Consider the following 16493-nt stretch of genomic DNA (forward strand, 5'->3'; position numbering starts at 1 on the left):
CGTGATGCACAGCTTCTATTAGCTGCTTCCTCGAGGAAGTCGTTTCTTGTTTCCGTTTTGTCTCCGTCGCGTGGAAAACCCGCGTTTTAAAGTCCAGGGGGGGAACTGTGCATTGCGATACAACGTGTGACCTGCATCAGGGGAGGGGGGAGGTGATACTGGGCAATTCCATGCGTGTCCCAAAATGCACGCCAGGCTCTCATAACTGTATCTGGCTCTCACTTTGTAGCCCGGGATGACGGAAAGAAAAGGCAGGGAATTAAGACTTCTGGTCGTGCCAGAGACACCACTACCACATTGATTTGAAAGTTGCGGGCTTTGGGTCTCAGGCCGAACACGGCCGGCGGTCGAAAGTTTTGGCACGGGTTTTGTGTATTGCATGCCTCTGTCCTGTGCCGTCTCTGTGGTGAATTCTTGACTGCTGCTTTACCAGAACAAGTCCGTTTTACGCCCTTTAATCCCACTCATCGTGGAAGTGTTTTCCGCCACTTCACGCGCCTGTTCAGCTTGGCGCTCCTCAAGAATCCGCGCGAGCCTGATGGCCTAAAAATACAGTCCATGTATGACACCAGGAAGTGGCAATCTCTTCCGAGAACTTGGATGGAGGAGAACTGGGCACAGTCCGCGTATTTTGCTCACTGAGCGGTTGGGGTTCTGGATGACGGCACATGCGGATACAGCGTACCCTGTAGAATGCATGTGTACACTGGTGCTTGATAGATCAGTCCCGGGTTCGGCCTATATTCAAGCAGTTCGTCACCAGCGTCTAATGCCCCGGGGCGAAAGGCTGTAGAGTCTCGTCTGCTGTTGGTGCTTACCATAGTTGCCATCTTTGTCGCCTCGGTTGCCTTCCCCTGGGCGAGCCGAGTTTGAGCATCCACATAGAACTTTTCAAGGGCTTGTTCCACCTGAACCGCATCGCGCTTCACCCATGTTCGTTGAAGGACCCAGTCAAGCACCTGAGCTGCTGTCATATCGGGAAAAGAAGAAGCAACAAGCACTCCCGGCGCCACTCCACCGGCACCTCCCTTCGCTGCTGGGACGCCTGAGCCTGCCGCCATTTTCTCCTTGGCCGCCGGTCCTGCGCTGAAGGTAGGAACGGAACCAGACGGGCTAGAGCCCATCCCACCGACTGCTCCGGGGGACATAGGATCCTTGTTTCCAGCTGAGCTGGAGCCACTTCCGGAGGAGGCTTCGGCTCCAGCTTTTCCAGCTTTCGCGCGGTTGCCCCCTGCGCTGTGGTTGGTTCGCCCTTCCGAGCCAGGACGAGAAGTTGGAACCAGGAACCCTGCTCCAGTGGCTGCCGCTTGAGCCTCCGCTGGGGCGGCTGCTGCGACTGTCCTTTCGTGTTCCTCTGGTACAATATCTGTGGCAAGTCGGAGGGGCACTTTTCCGATGCCCGATCCATCATTCTCGATGAACTCTGAGAGTCGCTGGAGGAACTCACGGGGAATGGTGTACGTGAGATCATTCGGTGATCGCCCTTCTCGGAAAGGTGCCCACTGCTGCAGAAGACCTAGACAGGCATCTCGAAGCTTCTCGACTTCCCAAGCTTCCAGAGGAGAAACTTCGGTGCCGCATGGCGCCTCGTTTGTACAGCCAGCGGTACTTGTCCCCTTTGTGGAGTTCCCGACAGGAGAGGGACAGCAACGAGAGGAAGAAGTAGGCGCACCCACAGAGGCAGACTGCCCTTGACTCGCATTTCCCTGGCGCCGATTTTGAAAAGGGTTCCTCAGCGGCCCTTCCGCTGAGTCGTTGGTAGATTTAACAATCTCCGCACTGCAATCGACACGGGCCCTGGAGATGCCTTCGATGCGCGAATTGCCTTGGTCAAGCGTCGCGTTTCGAACTGCTCGCAGCGCCGGTGGATGCGGAAGCGGGCAGAGGAGTGCATCCGCACGAAGCAGAGATGCAGTGTCACACATATCACTCTCCGGTTGAGCACAAAGAATACGTGCTTTGTGCAGCACGTCACATTCGAGGGCCGAAAACCCAGAGAGGTTCCGCGAACGAGAGAGACGCTGAATTATGGAGGATAAGAAACAAACAAAGGAATGCCAAAGAGCTTTTGCTATCCCAACATGTGGCTCACCGGCGTTCTTCCCATGCAACAAGACAGAATACTTCAAGTCAGCTGGTCGACGGTTGAACTCACAATTGAAGGATATCTTTTGTTTTGCTTTGTAGAGGTCACGGGCGCAGCAGCCGCACCGAAACTACTGCCCTCCCCTGTACTTCGTCTCACAACCTACTCGAGGAAGGATCGTCTCACAAACCGCTTGAAGAAGGATCGCACTTAAGGCCTGGACTAAGTCTTCAAAGAAATCTATCACATTAAGGGAGCGTGAGAAGCAGTCTGTGTAATTTTAAGATGGTTGGGCTAGCCGAATCATCGAACCGCTCACCTCTGGCAACGGCATTTGTGATACACTTGCGTCATGATGCCCATTGCCTAGCTCGTTATCAGCGGTCGTTGATACCGAAGGAGATCGAGACGAGGAAGACTGAAGGTGACTTCTCGACCCACCCTTTCCCGCTTTGAAGGTCACGTAATGGTGATGCGGGACCGTGGAAGACCTCCCAGAGGAAGTACTATACGACATCCAGTGCGCAGATCGCGAAGACCAACCAAGCGTGGCCGCCGATTGTTTGCGCACTTCGCAGGTGGAGGGCACGTGTTTTTCGATGCCCGTAACTTTTTGGTGGTCTAGTACCTCAAGAGCGGGTAGCCGTGAGATTATACGTGCCCTGAAGCAGCATTGGCAAAGTCCAGACTGTCGTTGTGCTTCGCCTGTGGCCATAAGCGGCGAATCGAGAAACAGTACTTCGGCCGAATCTTAGAACTTTTCTGTACCATCTATATTGGGGGTTCGGAAGTCGTTTTCCGAAGAACTTCGCTAGCTCGCTCAGATCCACCGATATCAAGATTTTGTATCCCTCTACAGCTTCAAGTTTCCCCCAAACATACTACAGTGGCACGCTGACGAGAAGAAGCAGAACATCAAGAAGCCCGGCTTCGCATGCCAACACCGTTAGGCTCTTTTCATCTGTAACCAACAGGCAAAGTGACACGGCTGCACGTCGGTTAATGTTGGGCGTACGTGAACTCCGATAAAAAAAGCACCGCATACTTTTTTAGACATCTTGGAAATGCACAAGAGTTTATACACAAAGGGAGCTACCGATCCTTTTTTGAAGACCCTTTGGCGGACTAACCGATAACTGGGTTCTTCGACTACTGGATTTCCCGTCAAAACAACCGTTTTCAAACACTGCAGACGGCTGAGCGCCTCAAGCTGCGACGAGAGGTTCTTGATCTGGTTGCGAGCAGCTGAGAGAACCTCAAGGAATTTACACTTTATTATCGGTCCATGAAGTGTGATTAGCAGGTTGTCGTTTATATACAGTTCCTTCAGACGTGTATTGTGATCGAGGGCCTGCAAATCACGTAGTCTGTTTCTGTTCAACCAAAGAACATGAACATTCTCGAAAACAGCGATATTGTCACTGAGCTGAGTGCCTCCCTTATGCGATAAGTAGAGCTCCGTTGTCCTCCGAGCTACAGAATAGGAGCGACCGACAAGGCCGTCCCAAGGATCTATAATCACCGTTGCTGCCATCGTAACATCTCTATGGCACACATTATCACAGGAGGGGGGGGCCTGAAGTGGATTTTCTCCCCGCAAAACTGTGTACAACGCCCGCACATCTTCGGGCTGTCGCCGTGCCACCGGAGAAATCAGGTTCTCTTTGCAGCGTACAACGTTAACCAGGACTATACCACACGTGCATGAAAACATACTCGTCACATACCACTCATCTGGGCAGCCTGGTTTGGGGCCCACAATGCCGTGGCAGTTCAAATCACTGTTATCTGCGATAAGACACGATTCCTTCAGCGATGGAAACCACTACACCCGACACTCCATGACTCTCCAGAGAAACGCGTGACAGGATTCGACAAGAATGGCTGGGGCTTCGTGATATTGAGCCTAGAACTCCTTGCGTCGCTCCATGCAGTCAGCCAATAGGGCTGGCAACCGGATTTGCTGGCAGAGGAGTACGAGAGTTAGCTCCGTGGAAACACGGAGAAGAGCACGTGGTACGACCATACTGGCGAACAACTGGAACAAATACCTCCAAGCTTCCTCGATCAGGTCCACAACGGTCGTGCAGTCTCTCTCACACTCGCGGTGGGTGCTCCGGAGGCACGGTGGGCCAGTCGACAGACCGCTGGTCAATGACACGTCGAAGTGCATGCATGGGATCGATAAAAAGTTGATTTACTCGTCAGCATGGATAAAACTCTGCATTGCTTCGGCAGATTGGCAGTGTCGATGAGACTGTGTAACGGTCAGGGACAACCAAGGACCGACCAAAGCATGAAACCGCATTCTAGGCATGGGGAGAGAAACTACTGAACTGGGGAAAGGGAAGCTTAAAGACTAATGAAACCACTGCGCGAAAAGGGTTCCAGGAAGTCTTAAACCGTCAAGCCGCTACTATGCCCTTCTTCATCCCAAGGCAGCCTCTGGTAAAATTTCAGGAGGGCAGTATGCGCCCACATCATAGTAGTAAGGGCCACGTTGTCCGTCTTCGGATCATGCGTTGAACAAATCGTTCGCTCGCACGCCAGGACAGGAACTGGAGCATGTTGTGTAACATCCTCTTGGCAAGTGAGGGTCAGACCTCAAAGCGACACTTTCTTTGGTTACTGCCTTCCATCGCGTAACAGGCGATTATGCGCAAGATTTTCATGAGGTTTCACGCTGTAATTCTGGAGCGAAACATGCTAAATACGGGCGCTTCGCACCCAAGGAGCCATAACCTTGTGCATAGTAAGACAACAACCAACTTCTCTTACGGCTGAGCAGCGACATTTCGAGATTATGCGTAAGTTTAAGGGACGCAGTGGCGTCTGAGAAACGGAGTATGTACACGCGTGCCACCCCAACCGCAGTCCTGTAGACTGTGAGCAAAACTACGGAAGAGAACCCCCGTTGGCTCGTTTCGACACCACTGGTTCTGGCCTCACGAGTCGCACGAATATCCACACTTTCTATGCCAAGGATTTCGTTATTATCGTGGGCACTCAAGAAAGAGGATCCGATTGCTGCGGTCGATACAAACCCATGCGTCTGGGGCCCGTCGTTTGAGAGGCAATATTGAAGAGGTTAGTGCTCATAGCAGTTGAAGAGGTGTGCCGCCACCACATTGCGTGAGTCAATCTACACTGTTCGGACAAGGCCCTGAAGCTAGCGTATCATATGTGGCTGCGCAGGCTGACGGTTCGTACGGAAGAGCATGGGATGTGTCGTTCTCTCTTCAGACGTACATGCCGCAGCTGAAAGACAAACCCCGGCTGCGATTCACTCGGTCACACAGTGTGCGGACCTGAGAGTTGAGGGTTGTCACGACGCCGCGCTAGACAACTTAGAAGATGTGAAACGATGTAGTTAAACACACACTGACGGATATACCCGTAGCCTAAGTTGCAGTCCTATCCAGCGAATTGGAAAATGCTAGAGTTCGTACATCGATGCACTGCTAAAAATCCAAATACCATTTACGAACGGCTAACAAGACGACTAGACTGTGGATTGTTGTTGACAAGATGCCCATCGTAGACAGAAAAAAATTGCGTTAGACGACAACTTGACACAAACTAGCGTCGACAGGCCGGAGGCAGCAGGAGCCGTTGGGGCTTCTCTCATACTGGCAGCGCCCTCGGCATGTGCATGTCATTCAGACACGCCAGTTTCCACTGAATAGTGAAACGGGAAAACTAGCAGGCCGAGAACCCAGAAATGTGCTCTGCTAGACCGGTGGCAGGTTTCCCGTATTCAACAAATGCTCATATTTGCAGTGTGTATATCGTAACGATGCAGTCCACGGTATCGGTCGAGACTTGCAGGCTGCAGAGTCCTGAAGCGAACAGGAGATGTCGCGGAGCAGCGTAGATCTCTCAAACATTGGTGTTGTCGAGGAGCATGAACGAGAGTTTTCCAGCAGGCGCTGTTGACGTGTGGATACCCTTCGGCTCCACAAACTAAAAGGGTGAACATGAACTCAACTAGTGAGCTTCCGATTGCCACTTTGTCTTGAGCAAGGTGAGTTCCTTAATAACGCCATGGTGTTGCTGGTCATTGAAGCTCACCGTCAGTTTTCACATCCCAACACGTACTGGCAGCCGTGTATAGACCGGCGCCTGTCTTCTGCATGATGATGCATGTGACTGCAATGTAGAAAACAAAAAGTCAGACAAGCTGGCCTCACGTCGATTGTTAGACAAGTTGAGCACTTTCGTCCGCGACCGCTGATCCCCGAGAGCTTGGAATGCACTTTTTGCTACCTCGCCCAACCGATACATGTCACACCGCGTGATCGCTTGAGACTGATTGATTACAAAGCACCACGCGTCGGCTGATCACCGCATTATTTGTAAAAATTTTGACGTCGTCTTACCGATGTATTTAAACGCTTTGTTTAGTTTCGCGAGTTCCTTGAGACAAGCGTCAGAGATCTGCGCACACCATGAGTTTACTTTCTCTTTTTTGTAGACAACGCTTGAGAGGCACTGCGTAATGGCCTGCACAGATAGAGATATTAAATGACATATGCTCAAATAGGCCGAGGTTAGAGAGTGTGGCAACCGGAGGAGCAGCAGCAAAACGTTAGAAGTCTACTGCAATGGCTAAACTGGTCAATGCTATCGGCATTTCAGTTGTCCGTTGGAATCCGCTCTGCATCTACCATGGCGCATTCAGTAGCAGCTGGACATTTTACGGACTCAGAATCGGGAAACCTCTCAGTCCAAAAAAAAGACTCATTGCGCGTGGTTCTTCAGCATGCCACTACGCTGAAGACTTCCGCAGTATTACGAGGAATCGATAGGCTTCCTCGAAAACATATATATCTTACGTGACGTGCTATTTCCTGAATTTGCTCGGCGACAAAGTCGCTTTGCTGAAGGCCGGCACAGAGCACAGCACTAGACGGCCGGAGCCATGGGTCACAGCCCACTTGTGGCCGCTGAGAGAGGCAAATTGACCGACTGAGTTAAGACGCGCTCGCCGAGAAGCAACTTTGGGTCTTGAGCATCAGTTCCCACGCACTAGCACGTATATAAGAGCTAACCACAGGAACTGCTGCTAAGAGCCGTTGATGTTTCTTTGGTATCGAGGGGGTAACAAAACGAGGCCATTGTCACAGTGCCTCCGCGGACGTAAGGGTGCCGTTAGGTAACACGGTCATTTTTATGTTCGCGGAACAGGATACTCAGATATCCGAGGAATGAAGAAAGATCTGCAACGTTCGTTGGTTCAGCAAACGGAAAAGCAGTGGCGAATTTACTGCTGTGCGTATTTCCCTATGCTGAAGACTATCGCTTTTGCTGTGCAACGGACAGACTTATCCTGAAAGATGCAACTGCTGGGTATACACACTGAAAGGTTTTCTCCACTTCACGCATGCTCCAGCGTTGGCTGATGCATCACTTCAACCCACTTCTCCAGGCAGACGCAGAGGCTCGGCGTGGCCAGAAGTCATTGGACGTAAAGCTGCTGCGAAGGCAAGGCAGTGGAAGTGTGTACGGTTTGGATGCTCAGGTACGTACACGGTGAGGAGACTTTTCTAAAAGAGGTCAAAAAATGAGAAGAAGGACGCCTTCGGTAAGGGCAGCACTGGAGATGCAGTCGTGTACTCGGATCGTTACGCCATCGCCACTACTTGCTCGTTTTTTTTGTAAGAACGCAGGTGAGCGCTGCCTCCGTACCTCGTCCTCGTCGTGTGACATGGTGAATCCTGTAACTTACAGGATGGAGACCTGGCAAGGGATCCTCTCTATGAATTTTGCGGTTGGAAGAAAAACTGGCGGCACGAAGGCAGGAAGATACAGATAGCAAGAACGCAACTGCTGCTCACTTCCACGGTAGAGTGTGCTGCAGTGTTTATACATAATGGTAGACGCTGACGAGAGCGTAGAGCGGCTAGACGGCTACGATGTCTTCGGCGCCTAATGCGCTGCTGCTGAGAATGCACCCGGATGTTTTGGGGATGTTGCACGATCATGCTGAAGAAACACCGGCAGTTCCCTCACAGGGGCGGCTGAGTAGATTCTGCCAAGTCATATTGCATGCACTTGCAAACAGCATGCAAAGTTTTTATTGATGCCCCTTCTCTGTGGGTATGTGTAATCGGGGCCGTCCACAGGAATAGTGCATCAGTCGACGGGGCGCTTCCATGCCGTTGATGGATCGAGTGAAACGCAGCTTCGATGTGGGTAAAAGAATCGCCGAACAAACCTAGCAGCGACGAGGACGCGAATGCTAATGTCCTGGGCCGGAAACAGCCGACGCTGTTCTTTAATTTGAGCAGATTTCGCGATAAAATGGCCGAACAGCGTTGGCGTCAAGCCGCCACGCCAAGATGGGCGTTAACCGTCTACTGAGACCCCAAAGCTGGAGTTCGTGCTCTGTTGGAGCGATGCACTTGAATAGGCCAGAACGTTTTACCACATCGACAGGGTTTTTTCTGGCATCAATGAGGTGTCGAACACAACCTGTGACTGGGTCATTTATGCGGCACGGTACTGCAGAAAAGCTATGGCATCACAGTCCACTCCCAGCTGGAAAAGGTTACTATACAACCTTTGGACAAATGGATGTGACCCAGGTCCCGTGGGCACTTCTTTCCCCAGGATTCCTGGGTGCCGACGGTTACGTAACATATCTGGATGGCTTGTGACCTCTGAGGAACTTTCAAAATCAGGTTTCCGTTGCAGTCGATAACATACAAAAAGCTTGTCGTTGAGACCTCGGCGTGGCTGAATCCACGCCTGTAAGGACTTGCGCTGCTGCAATGGTCAAGCAAATAAGCTACAGCGGCACTGGATATCTGGATGTCCATCACCAGCAAGTTTTGAGGCTGAAGAGCTCGAATTAAAATCATGCTTCCCAGCCGACAAACCTAGGTGCACCCGGCCGTGAAGTTAGACGTTGCTGCTTGTTGCTGGTTTTTTTCACTCGCTTCGTTAACCTGCGGTGGACCGTGACCCATTGTGGACGACGCTTCATTGAATCAGTGAACCTTCAAAGGCTTGAAAAAGCAGACGCGTGTCCACGACTTGCTTGTTTCTGCGTGTTTTTTTCTCAAGTAGCGGTGTTGCATACAGACATCCCATATGGCCAGCTGAATACATACTGGCCCGCGCGCTTGGAGTCTCTTCTTTGCCACCGGAAGTGACTAGGGTACCGTTTAAGTGTTGACCCATTTGCTTGAAACCGGAAACGTATCTGGAGATATTGAAACAGAAAACGAACTGTTTTTCCGCAGCTACGGCTTTCGTAACTCGCAGTGACCTCGGGACAGCGACTCCGTCCGGGCTGCACACCGCTCAAACCTTGAGCGTCGTTTTGAGTCGAGCCGCTGGCAATTGTAAATGCGCATAGCTACTTGCATTTATGTCGCCGCTGGATGTACGAAAGAGTATTTGCTTGTGCTATTCGTGCGCGAGATGTCGACGGTTGCACGGTAGACAGATCATCACCTTCGTGTGCCGGATTCGGCGGGAAACGGCTTATGTTCGGTCGAGTCCGCATAACCTCGTCCTGGTGTGTGTGGGGGAGGGCGCGGCCTTAGTGGCGCGAGAGAAAAATTCGCGGGGTCTTTGATGTCGCCAGTAGGGCGTAGAAAAGTCTCAAGGAGTTCCGAGTTGAGCGAGTCAAAAACACTCGCGTGGGCGAAGCAGCGTCACGGTGCATCAACTTCCTGCCCGGGCTACGCGCGTTTCTGCAGCGAAAACTCGGCTTCCGGGGGGGGACACCGGAGACTGTCTCCGAACAGTGTGTATGCACGGGTACGAACGAGGACGCTGCGTCCTTGTATTTCACATCCATTCTATGTCTCTTGGCTTTCTTTCCGCTTCCGTTCATTTTTTGTGTCCCTGTCCATCAACGTGGACAAAATGCTTGCACGCGCTTCCGCGAGAGTTGCCAAATGCGGCCCTGGAAACCTCTTCCAGGTTCGCCATGCGAGCAGCAAAGAGATCCGGTTTGGCTGTGACGCAAGAAACCAGATGCTTGCAGGTGCGTACCAGAGTCTCCTCGCTTTGCTTTTCAATGAGCATGCGCCTTTTTGTTAGTTCTTGCGTTCGCGTATGACTCTAAACGGCTGGCCTACCGTTCACTGTCCACGCCCTTCGCTGCATGCCTCGTGTCTCCGCTTTTCGACTTGCAGCGACTCTCTGCGTCATTTAGCGATTTAAGGGCTTACGCCGAACTCGAGCCTTGTGGGTAGCTCCACCTTATAACCGTACACCTTTTGGGGGATAAACTGCGGGCGCTCTTGCGACCTCGTCCGACTGGCTGCAGTGCCCTGACTCATGTGGGGCTCGTCGAACCGTTGCACCACAAAATGCTTGAGGAAAGTAGCAGGAAGTTACAAAACGACTCCCGATAGGAATTCGAGGACTCCTGAGCAGCTCCATCTGCGATAGGTCAATTCGCCTCCATGGATCATTCCTCATCTGCAGCGGGCCCCTCCTGGCCGCCGCCGGTGTACGGACACTCGTGGTGGTGTCGCCAATGGGGAAGATGCCTCCACTAGGGTTGGGCACGGAGCAGACAACAGCGTCCCCGTCCATCTTTATCTCCTGAATCGTCGCTCTTTTATCCCGCTGTGTTGCCTGCGCGGCGCCGGTTGTTTCTTTTGTGGCTGCAGGATGCAATCGCCTGGCAGACGCCGTCGGCGTGACTCTCGGCCCGAAGGGACGCAACGTCGTTATCGAGCAACCTTACGGTTCACCAAAGATCACGAAAGATGGCGTGACAGTCGCGAAGTCGATTGAGTTGGGAAACAAAATGATGAATCTTGGAGCTCAGCTGGTGAAGCAAGTTGCTTCCACGACAAACGACATTGCCGGCGATGGAACAACTACTGCGACGCTTTTGGCACGTGCCATCTTCAGAGAGGGCTGCAAAGCCGTCGATGCGGGAATGAACCCTATGGATCTCTTGAGAGGTGAATGCCGAATGCGTTGTGTATCAGAATAGGTTGCCTATCGAAACATGAAAAGGGGGAATGCAGCTTGCCCTATACAACTGCCCTTCCGCTGACACACTCCTGCCAACGTTCGCTCTCTCTCTGTTACTGTGTTTCCCTCGTCTCCGGTGTCACTCTTTGCTCTTCTTCCTTGTTTTGGGGCAACTTCCCCTTTTTTTGGGCCTCCCTCTTCCTTCTCGTTCTGCCTCGCCTACCCTTGCCTGGCTCGTTGTCAGACTCTTTCCACATCTCGACTCTCTGTCGCACCTCTTTTTTCGGCGGTTCCCCCCTGGGTCCCCCTGGATCCGTTTGTCGACCTCCAGTATGCCCCCTTTCTCCAGGCGACGCCATCATATTTGCTGGGGCGCCGTCGGTCTTCGTATTTTCTTCTCTCGCGGTCGCCACGTCCTCGTCTGCTTCCCTTTCCTTCCCTCTTTCTCTCTTCAACAGACCACCCTTCGGTAGTATTTCCACGTCGCCCCTTCTCGGAGTGCGCGTCGCTTGTCTCTCTGCGTCTTTCGCATCTTTTTTCCAAGTTCTTTCGGACTTGCCTTTCGATTATTCTCCGCGCCTCGCTGTGTCTCCTTTGGATTGCTGGGTGCAGGCATCAACCTTGCGGTGGATAGGGTCCTCGCGCATTTGAACTCCGTGACGAAGAACGTGACGACGTCTGAGGAGATCTTCAACGTCGCCACGATCTCTGCGAACGGAGACAAAGTGATCGGGAAGCTGATTGCAGATGCTATGGAGAAAGTTGGCCGTGACGGAACCATCACTGTTTCGGAGGGGAAGACACTGACGCATGAGCTTGAGCTCGTGGAAGGCTTGAAGTTCGACAGAGGCTACATTTCCCCCTATTTCATCACAAACTCGAAGGAGCAGAAGGTTGAACTGGAGAAGCCCTTCGTCCTCCTCTACGACAAGCGCATCTCCTCCGTCAAAAGCATCCTCCCCGTCCTCGAATTCATCGTCCAGAACCAGGGGTCTCTCCTCATCATTGCCGAGGACGTCGACAGGTACGGGAAGACAGTGTGCCGAGACGGCTAGCGGAGTTGAGTGGAGAAGCGGGAGGGGACAAGCGAAAAGAAGAAAGGGACAGAGGGAAACATCAGGTTGGGAGACGATGCGCAAAGGCGGCGCTCGACCGTCAAGAACGGCTGGGGTCTTCGCGGCGTGTGTCTCGCTCTTCCGTCTGCCGCAGTCTGACCCTTCATTGTCTGCTGGTCTTGGGTGAGCGTCGTGTTTTTCAGCGAGGCACTGGCGACGATGGTGGTCAACAAGCTGCGCTTGGGCCTGAAGATCTGCGCAGTCAAAGCGCCAGGTTTCGGGGACCACAGAAAGGCTATGCTTCACGATATCGCAGTGATGACAGGAGGACAGGTCGTCACGGAGGAAACCGGCGGCAGCCTGGAGGATGCGCACCAGATGCCCCAGATGCTTGGACGCGTAGGCAACTAGAGAATGCAGGAAGAAACGAGAGAAAAGTGGAAAGAATCGGCGTGTGGGTGACTGGTGAAACGCGGTTTCAACTCTCGAGGGGAGGGCTGTCACAGTGTAGAGGAGGACCCTGTAGGCGTCGCGCGCGCATGTGGTCGTGTGTAGAGAAATAGCGGAACTCCCTCGGTGGCGTGGTCGCGCCTCTCTTTCATGCGTGTTCGGGACTCTACATGTACATCGGTGCAGGAGAGAAAAGACGAGGCCCCTCGCGTTACCTCCTTTTGTTTCCATGCTGTCGCCGGGCGAGTGTGCCGTTTCTCGCCGTCGTTTTTTTATACCGTCTTCATTGACTCAGGTGGAGGCGGAGTATATCAGCGGGTACCTGTTATGGAGGCTGCTGCTGCTGCCGCATCATTTCCTGTTTCCCCGTGGTGTCGTCTGTCGCTTTGAGAGCGTGCGCGGCGGCGGGTTTCTTCTGTCTCGGAACCTTACACTGCCGCCTACCTTCTTTTCCCCTCGCGTGTGGTCAGGCCAAGTCCGTGACAGTGACGAAGGACACGACCCTGGTGATTGAGGGCGGCGGCGAGAAGGCGACGATTGAGGAGCGGTGTGACCAAATTCGCGTTTCGATGGAACAGACGCACTCAGACTACGAGAAGGAGAAACTGCAAGAGCGTCTCGCCCGGATGACTGGCGGCGTTGCGGTGATCAAGGTTGGAGGCGCCTCAGAAGTGGAGGTTGGCGAAGCCAAAGACCGGATCCAAGACGCGCTATGTGCCACGAAGGCCGCGGTGGAAGAGGGTATTGTGCCCGGAGGAGGCACGGCGCTTCTGTACGCCAGCGAGACTCTGAAGACGATCGAAACGACAAACTACGACCAGAAGGTCGGCGTGGGCATTGTGCGGAACGCATGCAAGCAGCCCTGCAAGACGATTGCGGACAACGCCGGCCACGAGGGCGCGGTTGTCGTCGGAAATCTCCTGAGAGAAGCGGATCCCAAGAAGGGGTTCAACGCCCAAACCGGGGAATACGTTGACATGATGGCTGCTGGTAAGCATGTGTGTAGGCGAGAAGAAGGGACAGCGGGAGAAGGTGGACAGGTGGGCTCTCTGGGTGAGGTGTTCATGTGCTCATCTTTCGGACTGGCGGGGTTCGCTTGTGTGTCGCTCGCTTCTCCGGCGAACAGGTGTTTGTGCGTGTTCAGCCAGGTGGGCCGCGTGTGGGGTGCTCAGTCCTTCTCTCTCTCGCTTGCGAGCGGCTCCCCCACGCGTCTTGGCTTTCGCCACTCCCCGGGAAACGCCTGGCCTGTGTTGCCCCGACGCGTTGCATGCAGGCATCATCGATCCCACGAAAGTCGTCAAGACCGCACTCTCTGACGCTGCGTCCGTCGCGTCTCTCATGACCACGACCGAGGCTGCGGTCGTTGAAGCAAAGGAGGAGAAGAACGAGGAGCCCATGGGAGGAGGCATGCCCATGGGCGGCATGGGCGGTGGCATGGGAGGCATGTACTAGATACCAAAACACATATCGCGAGACCGTATCCGGACACAGGCGAGGTCCAAACGAAGGCGAAACGTGTCTCTGTCTTTGAGAAAGAGACTCCCCTTTTCTAGGTGAATGCGAGAGGGATAGGAGCACCGATACCTGTGGTTTGACAAACGGTGCAAAAGCAGGCGGGGCGAACCGGCGGGCACTGGGGCGCGCTCTCTTTTGCCCCCGGCGCTCTGGTGCATCTACCGAACGGCGGCCTCGACACGTGCCCCGGAGTGTGTGTGGTGAACCCGCGCGGCAACGGAGGGAGACGTGTTGGGACCGGGGATTTTTTTCGCTTCATTCGGGTCCACGCGGAGCTGGCCAACGCCTCGACAGACTTGGGCGACTTCTTGTGGTAAACAGGCGAAGCGAAACAGAGAACCGGAGCAGAAACGCTGCCACAGCACCGGGGATGGACACGGCCGTCCGTCAGTCGACGCAAATATGCTTAAACCCCAAGGATTGGAGCTGAGATCTTTTTGTGTTTGTGGGGGCATTGTACGAGGCGCCATGCTTGGAGGTCGTAGGGACTTCAGGGAGGGTGCCTCCGTGCGCGCTGCCAAGGCACTCTGCTGGCGGTGCACGTGAACATCTTTCCGCCCTATCGAGCCGCGAGAAACGAGTCTTTCTGCCTACGTCCCCGCTGAAGAACTTTTGATTTTTTTTTCTTGCCTTCCACCGCCGTCGAGGTTCTGACTGTTTTCCTTGTCTGATTTTTGTTTTGCCACTAGCTTGCTTCAAGTGTCAACTAGCACCAGCGCAGACGCTCTCTCAGTTCTATGGAATCGCTTCTTCGAAAGCAGATGCATAACTGTACGCATATAGGGACAGCGTTGTTCTGTTACCATGCTCAGTATTAGTACGCTGCGTCTCACGCCCGCGCCCTCCTCTGCCGACACTGTACAAAGGCTTCCCGCGACAGAAGCACGCAGGAGAGCGCTGTAAGCATTGCAGGCACACGAGACGAGCTTTTCTCAACCTTTCACATTAAGGCTCAGATATGCAGAAGTTGTCAGTTGGGAGGTGCGACTCGCTCAAGGCAAACGTGAAGAAAAGGATAATAGCTCTCTGAACTGTTAGCCCTGATCGCTAACCTTGGCTACGCAGTCGTTGCTGACAGGCTCCGTGTGTGTAGAGGACGACGGAGTCCGCAGGCACCTGCTTCATACTGGTTAAACTGTTAGACGTGGCTTTCAGCTGCGGGCACGCAACCTTCCTACAGGCTTTTTGCGCACTTGACGGTGGTTTACTCACAAACGTCGGCACTGTATAGAGAGACTGCCAAGGAGCGAGATGGCGGGAGAGGGGGAAAGAAAGGCTGAAAGGGTAAAACGCGAGACGCAGGGAAACCCGCGAAGTCAGAGAAGCCTACTTTGAAGAGCTAGGGAACGCAATGCAGGCGTCACGAAACAGGAAGACGGAAGAAGTTACATATTCCCCAGTGCGCGAAGACGCAAACGGATCGATGCTGCCTGACTATAGAAGGCTGAGACGATGTACATATATTTATTATTGTTCGCATATATGTTTGTAGAGTAGGTATCTATGCCCTGGAAGGCACAGTGTCATCGAATCCGTTGAGTCTGCCAGGTGTATGTACACTGTCTCAAACAAGCGGTTGGTCTAGCCGCAGGTTGCGCCTTTCTCTGGGGCTCTCCCAAAAGGGTCACCGGACTGGTGTTTCCTCCCTCGAGTCCTTTTCAGGAACCTGTCGATTGTACTACCTGTGTGCGCCTCTCCTGATGGTTTGCTGTGAATCTCGAAAGTCTCTTTTCGTCTTTGACTTCATAACTCGTCTGGATTCTTCCTTGCCCTAGTGGAACAGACGCATGCCTGCGCGGTTGCTTCGGGCAGAGGCAGATGGCCGTGTTTGTGACGGAAAATGCCGCCAGAGCACGTTTCACCATCGCAGACATACTCTTGATTTTGCGGAGCCTTCGAAAGCTACCGACCACTAGCGACTGTAAGAAAAGTAAGGATAGACAAGGCGGTTCGACAGCGTTTCCATCCTCGCGGCTCAGTTTCGGTGTGCTGTTTCTTGCCAGTTCACCTCCCTCTGTCACCCTGAGAGAAAGAATCAAGAGAAGATGATCCTGCTGCTCTCCATCCGATTTTTCTTTAACTTCCACTTGCGGATGCTCCCTTCGTAGTGAAATGTCTTTCTTGCCAAAAAGATACCCTGGAGGACGGTACGCAAGGTCCCGTCTTCCAACTCGCCCCCGCCCGTCCTGCACACCGGCACCGGAGCGCGCACGGCGGTTCCCTGTCTATACACCTCATCCCCTCAAACGGAAATAACCTTCCCTCCGCTTGAACCATGGATTGGAGGAACCCGAAAGAGAAACAAGCGGAGGAGGAGCAAGAAGGAGAACAGCCAAAGAGAGAAAGAAGCGGCCGCCTGGCCCTCTTCACTCACACCACGCCTGATTTCCAGCTGCTTCCCCGCCGCAGTTGTCTTTGACTTCAGCCACTTGATCGAATCA

The 16493-nt window shown here is 53.4% G+C and overlaps 3 protein-coding genes across 3 annotated transcripts; 1 reads left to right on the forward strand and 2 right to left on the reverse strand.

Moving 5' to 3' along the window:
* Positions 1-426: 426 nt before the first annotated feature.
* Positions 427-2440, reverse strand: NCLIV_065203 (uncharacterized protein; the record flags this gene model as incomplete). Its single annotated transcript, XM_003886071.1, has 4 exons — positions 427-543; positions 1281-1772; positions 1851-1929; positions 2406-2440. 4 exons carry the CDS (start codon positions 2438-2440, stop codon positions 427-429), a joined length of 723 nt encoding a protein of 240 aa, XP_003886120.1.
* Positions 2441-5854: 3414 nt separating this feature from the next.
* NCLIV_065205 (uncharacterized protein) lies at positions 5855-7795 on the reverse strand (the record flags this gene model as incomplete). The annotated part of the gene is made up of 5 exons (XM_003886072.1): positions 5855-5925; positions 6158-6235; positions 6466-6589; positions 6922-6966; positions 7775-7795. The coding sequence occupies 5 exons, from the start codon at positions 7793-7795 to the stop codon at positions 5855-5857; spliced, it is 339 nt and encodes a 112-aa protein (XP_003886121.1).
* A 2169-nt stretch (positions 7796-9964) lies between these two features.
* NCLIV_065210 (KLLA0F09449p, related) lies at positions 9965-13989 on the forward strand (the record flags this gene model as incomplete). Its single annotated transcript, XM_003886073.1, has 6 exons — positions 9965-10085; positions 10720-11019; positions 11645-12056; positions 12291-12486; positions 13008-13527; positions 13811-13989. 6 exons carry the CDS (start codon positions 9965-9967, stop codon positions 13987-13989), a joined length of 1728 nt encoding a protein of 575 aa, XP_003886122.1.
* Positions 13990-16493: the final 2504 nt, after the last annotated feature.

The sequence above is a fragment of the Neospora caninum genome, chromosome XII (genome assembly GCF_000208865.1).
Source record: "Neospora caninum Liverpool complete genome, chromosome XII".
NCBI classification, from domain to species: domain Eukaryota; phylum Apicomplexa; class Conoidasida; order Eucoccidiorida; family Sarcocystidae; genus Neospora; species Neospora caninum.